The sequence below is a fragment of the Gossypium arboreum genome, chromosome 13, assembly GCF_025698485.1.
Source record: "Gossypium arboreum isolate Shixiya-1 chromosome 13, ASM2569848v2, whole genome shotgun sequence".
NCBI classification, from domain to species: domain Eukaryota; kingdom Viridiplantae; phylum Streptophyta; class Magnoliopsida; order Malvales; family Malvaceae; genus Gossypium; species Gossypium arboreum.
In genome coordinates, this window is record NC_069082.1 from 28,771,240 (window position 1) to 28,776,917 (window position 5,678).

Here is a 5,678-nt window from a genome sequence, read left to right on the forward strand (position 1 = left end):
TCATCAAATCATCATATATTATATTAAAAGTAATTTATAATTTTAAAAGAAATTATTTTATGTAAAAATTCAATCATTCGGTAAATATATTAATATATATAATATTTTAGATTAATGAAATGAAGTAGGTATGAAAAGTAGAATTATATTAATAAAATTAATATTTAAATTAATAAAATATTAATTATATATATATATATATATAAAAAAAAAAACCTTAGTGGATTGCTCCTCTCTATTTGAGTTTAATTTTCTTTTATGATGACTGGATTGGAGCCGGTTGAATCGTTATCCCACCTGATTTGGTTCAGCGAATCAAAGTCTGCAGCTTGAGAGAATCATTTAACTCTTAGAGTGTCTTGTTTGACCATACACTGAACAGCATCATAGATTCGGTCATAACATTAACACCAGTGTAAGAAAAATAGCAACATCAACTCAGAGCGTCGTCAAACAATCCCAAAATGGAAGAAACCAACCTTAACCAAACAATCCGTTGCATCGTCAAACTTGGTCTTTCTCTTTCTCTCAAAGTTCCAAACTTCAACATGTCTTTTTCCACCTCTTCAATTTTCTCTTTTTCTTTTTTGGGTTTAAAACAGGAGGAGCAGCAATTACTTGTAAAAATGAGCTAGAGAAGATCAATGAAGAGAATCTGGAAACAGTTTCGTCCCATTTGAGGCAAGCAATGAATCTGGGTTCTTGCTCAAAGCAAGTTATGGGGATGGATTGGAGTAAAAGAGATGCGGTTTCGGATATTTCTTCTAGTTTATGTGATTTTGGTGATCAGTGTCAGTTCAACGTTGATTTCAGCAGATTTGTTGTCGTTCATGGTGCAGGTGAGCTTTGATTATGTTTTTAATTTCTGGGTTTTCTTTTGTGATAATTGGTCCCCTTTCGATATTTGATGTAGAAAGAAATGGAATTACTGATTTACGTTTTCCATTTATAGGTTCATTTGGGCATTTTCAGGCGAGCAAATCTGGGGTTCATAAAGGGGGATTGAATCAACCTCTTGTCAAGGCTGGTTTCGTTGCAACTCGAATTTCTGTAAGATATGGCGATTGAAGTTTTTAAGTATATAGAAAAACATTCCATTTGAATTTTGCTTTGGTTTATCAATCATGGTTTATGCAATCCATTGATTTGCTTATGAAACAAAATCGACTACTAAGCAAAACTGCAATTGAAGCTTCACTTAGTTCATTTGTAGCACTTGCAGTGATCTTACAGATTATTGAGAAAAATAAACCCCTTTTCGCATTTGGTACTTAATGTTTTTCGGTGTGGTTTCTTTCCAGGTCACGACTCTTAATCTTGAAATTGTTCGAGCACTAGCCAGAGGTATCGATCTCTAATTTGTTAAGACTAACAGATGTAGCTGACAATATTCATTCAATGTGCTAGATCTATTTGTGTTCCGTGTTGCTGCTTCAATTGTGAGATTAGCCTTGATTATTTCTAATTTTCAAAATAGAACTTATTGCAATGCGTTTGAGTTTACACATATAGAATGTTAGATTTTGTCTTAAGAATACCAGAATTTCAGGAAACACAGACTGTTAATTCGTTTAAGTTATCATTTGTTATTGTGCAACTTTTGTTGAATACTCTATGCGTACGGGGATCATCATCGCCGAGAATACGACAAATGCATTTAGACTAAAATATTCATCAAACTTCTATGTTAGTTTTTGTATCACACTTATTTTGTGAGCTGAAATTTCTGCCTTTGAATGCTTGCAATTTTCTGCTTTTCCGGCCTCATTTTCTGCACTCTGTTTCTCGAAACGACCAAGATGTCAGTAAACCAAGTTTTTTGCTGTTCTTGCAGAGGGTATTCCTTCTATCGGAATGTCTCCGTATTCATGTGGATGGTCAACCTCCGAAAGAAATGTTAGAAGCATCTAAAGAGTTGTTTGTTAGATTACAAATCAACATCAATTAAGGAGCCAATTTCCTCTTCCTTTTATGTTTTCTATAACCTTTAACCCATATGTTTCTTCAGGTAGCTTCTGCTGATTTGTCAGGAGTAGCCAAAGCGATTGACTCAGGCTTTATCCCTGTAAGTGTGTTCGAATTCCATAATTTGTTGATAGAGCAGGTTCAATATCTGACAATGCAGCATCTATCGAATTATGACCTTGTTGTACTTTTCCTATAAATTGTCTAATATCGTTTTATTTTATTACGTTTTTATAGGTTTTACACGGAGATGCAGTACTTGATGAGCGCCTGGTATGATATCTTTAACCATTTACAAATTTAGGATTTTGTTATTTCTCATATTGGACCTATATGATAACTTGTAAAATCAGGGATGCACCATTTTGAGCGGAGATGTTATCATCCGTCATCTTGCGGAACACCTGAGGCCGGAATATGTCGTCTTTCTTGTATCCTTCAGCCGTCTAGTGAATTCCATTGATCTCTTGTTACATGCTCCTAAAATCGGTTTATTCACACTGCATTGTACATGTTTACCATTGTTCCATGCTTGTTTACCAATTAATGTGATATATAAGACTGATGTTTCGGGTGTATATGACCGACCACCAACCGATCCAAATGCTGTTCTCTTAAGAGAAATAGGTGAGCCACTTGCTATTAACTGCAAATCCGACACTTGCATAAATCTTGATGGTTATGACAATATTCGTGTTTATATCAGCTGTGGATGAAGATGGAAAGTGGTCCGTTGTGAAACCAACTCCGCAAAGCCTGAACAAGCAAGGTACATTTTCCCTATCATCATTTGCATGAACTTCAAATATAATGGAGAGAGGAGCTTTTTAGCTATGGTTTTATCGACCAAGACTGTATGATGAACTGAAAATATTGATTTGTCGAACAGTTGAAATAACGGTAGCAGCTCATGATACGACTGGGGGAATGGTGACCAAAATATCGGAAGCTGCAATGATTGCAAAGCTCGGAATTGACGTTTACATAGTGAAGGTAAATGGCGAAGCTTTTTCCATATCTAAACCATAGGCTTCATTGGCTCATTAGCCTCAATGTACTGTTTGCAAAACTTTCAGGCTGCCACAAGCCACTCATTGAGAGCATTGAGGGGAGAAATGAGACATGACATACCAGACGACTGGCTCGGGACGGTTATCCGGTTCTCAAGATAGATCGCATGAGGTATTGGAGCATATTTTATGACTAACCAGGGAACAATATCTTGGAGCCTTTTTCAAGTGAAGATATAAATTCTAAGAAAGTGACATTTTGCGTCACCATGCTTGTCTCTCTTCAAAGTCGGAACTTCCACAACCTGTAAGAACATTTAGGAGACGAAAGAATTGGTTGATGGTTTAGTAGAGATTATGAACAACATGACCAAATCCCTCTACTTTGCAATTTTTATGGATTTACTTCTTATATATGTAATCTGAAATTTATATTGAGGTGCCTATTTATTTATAAATACTAGATAAAACTATATTCCAACTTCCTGCAGTCTTCCTTCCTCTTAATTTTATTTTCAATAATTTAATGCATTCTTTCCGCTAAATTAAATTAAATTTTCTCTTTTAAAATTACATCCATTATAATGTCTTTCTTTATGTGATTATTACCTTTTTTTTTTTTAATTTTAAAATAACACATCAACAATTTTTTCCTCTACTTTTCATGGATTTGAAATTTAATTTTTCAATAATTTAAAGCTCTATTTTTTAGATTAGATTTTTTTTATAAATTTTATTTTCAACAATTTAATGCTTTACTTTTTAGATAAGATTATTTTTGTTAAATTTAGATTCATTGTACATGGCTCAAATGATTTTTTTTAAAAAAATTCAAAATTACAAATCAATATAATTTTTAAAATAAACCATTTTAAAAAATATATTTAAAAATTTTAATAATTGAATATAAATTTTAAATAAAATATACAAACTTCATGGTAAGCTAAATTTTAGGTTTAACACCTCTTTTGGCACCTGTACTATAACTAAATTATCACCTTCGTACTTATATTGTTTTTTGATCAGTTTTGGCTCCCTTAAAAACTTTAAACTGGCCAATGACACGCTATCACGTGTTACAAAAAATAAAAAAACCGAAAATGTTAAGATTGGGGTCAAATCATTGTACAATTTTTGCAAAGTTATTAAAATATCAATTCACCTCTCTTCATATTTTCATGCCTAACAAAATGTTATATATAATATCTAATTTTTATCTTTTCTTTAGAGTAAAACTGTAAAAAAAATAAAATGCAAAATATGCATCCTACATTAAAAATATCAAATATTTATAATAAATGATAAAAAAAAAAATCATTGTCTCCTCCTCTGTCTTATTACTTCAATAGATTTTTTGCAAGTAAGTTTTATTCGTTAAATTTTATTTTTTCTTAGCTACAAATTTAATTTAATACTTGTATTTGTACAAAATATATATTTTATTATTTTTTTGTAAAATATAGATAGAATTATTTCATTTAAGATGTGTAGTAATTGTGGGTCAAACCATTTATGATTTTGCATTTCTATGATTTAATTATTTGTAATTTGCTCAAAGCAATATATGAAATCTAACTATTTTTTTTATTCCTATTGGTTAGCTTTTAGTTAAAATAAAATGTGATTTCAAGTATTTTTTTTAAAATTATATATTCATGATTTTATATATGTATTAATATTATATTTAGAAAATATATGTAAGATAAATTTGAAACACTTTTACTTTTAATTAAAATTATAAATCTAATTTTATCTAAATTCATAAATTACAATTACATATCTAAAAAAATACTTAATAAAACTAAACATTATAATATAATTTTTAGAGATTTTAATCAATATTTTCTAATCTACGCTAAATATTATAAAGTAACTTCCCAATAATTATAATCCCAACTAAAAACTTTTCAGATGTGAAAGAAGAAAAACCTTGTAATTAATATATTAAAAGAAAACAATTGCAGCCACGCAATTTTTTTTTAAATTTTTCGCAAGAGGGGAATATATATAACGACATGAGGCCTTTGTATAGTACAGTAGATGTGTTCTTTTACTTGAAGAGGAGGCCCTGAGCTTCAACTTTCTTCACTGCCACTGTCGCCGTCTTCTGCTGGTACTTGGTCTTCTATGCGTCCAACTTCAATGTCGACTTGGAGAGGAGAAGGTGAGCTTGAAGTTTCTTGGTTTTGAATAAAAATGGTAATGGAATAAGTTGGAAGTGAGTGAATAAACCAGCGGAAAAGGTGTTTAAAAAGATCAAACAACAGTCCATGGAAGGGAGAGGAGAGAAGGATGAAGAAATGGAAAGGGAAGAAGAGGGAAGCTAAAAGTGATGCAGTTACCGCAATGGAGAAATATCCGGTACGAAAGCGGATGGGATTGAGGTTTAGAGGGAGGTGAGCGGAGGTAAAGAGGAAGGGTAGAAGGAAGAGTAGTGCAAGTAACAAAAATGGCAGCTGCATTATTGAAATTTGGTGGAAAAAGAAACAATATGAAATTGAAAAGAGGAGTATCTCAAATCCATTTTCTTTTGCTTCATGTTTCCTTGTACCCCTCCATTTCTTTTTATAATTTTCTTTCTATCCTCCTTCGGACATTTTATTCGAAGTTACATTTTCCATTTGAATGAATTTGACAATCTTGCAGCTAAGGGTGAATTTAGCAAACGAATGACCCCACACGCCATTACTACTCCCCAATTTC

At 31.8% G+C, this 5,678-nt stretch overlaps 1 protein-coding gene across 1 annotated transcript; it reads left to right on the forward strand.

Moving 5' to 3' along the window:
• The first annotated feature begins 218 nt into the window (after positions 1 to 218).
• Positions 219 to 3,456, forward strand: LOC108461668 (isopentenyl phosphate kinase). The gene is made up of 12 exons (XM_017761572.2): positions 219 to 513; positions 603 to 839; positions 953 to 1,050; positions 1,302 to 1,344; positions 1,835 to 1,896; positions 2,009 to 2,065; positions 2,203 to 2,238; positions 2,319 to 2,396; positions 2,526 to 2,592; positions 2,672 to 2,734; positions 2,855 to 2,958; positions 3,042 to 3,456. Exons 1-12 carry the CDS (start codon positions 465 to 467, stop codon positions 3,135 to 3,137), a joined length of 990 nt encoding a protein of 329 aa, XP_017617061.1. The 5' UTR covers positions 219 to 464; the 3' UTR covers positions 3,138 to 3,456.
• The last annotated feature ends 2,222 nt before the right edge of the window (positions 3,457 to 5,678 follow it).

What these genes read in the sequence shown, in the direction of transcription:
- LOC108461668 (XM_017761572.2), top strand. Translation starts at nt 465, where the DNA reads ATGGAAGAAACCAACCTTAACCAAACAATCCGTTGCATCGTCAAACTT. An exon ending in TGTTCTCTTAAGAGAAATAG is followed by an intron (nt 2,593 to 2,671) that starts GTGAGCCACTTG and finishes TGTTTATATCAG; the next exon opens with CTGTGGATGAAGATGGAAAG. An exon ending in TTGACGTTTACATAGTGAAG is followed by an intron (nt 2,959 to 3,041) that starts GTAAATGGCGAA and finishes CAAAACTTTCAG; the next exon opens with GCTGCCACAAGCCACTCATT.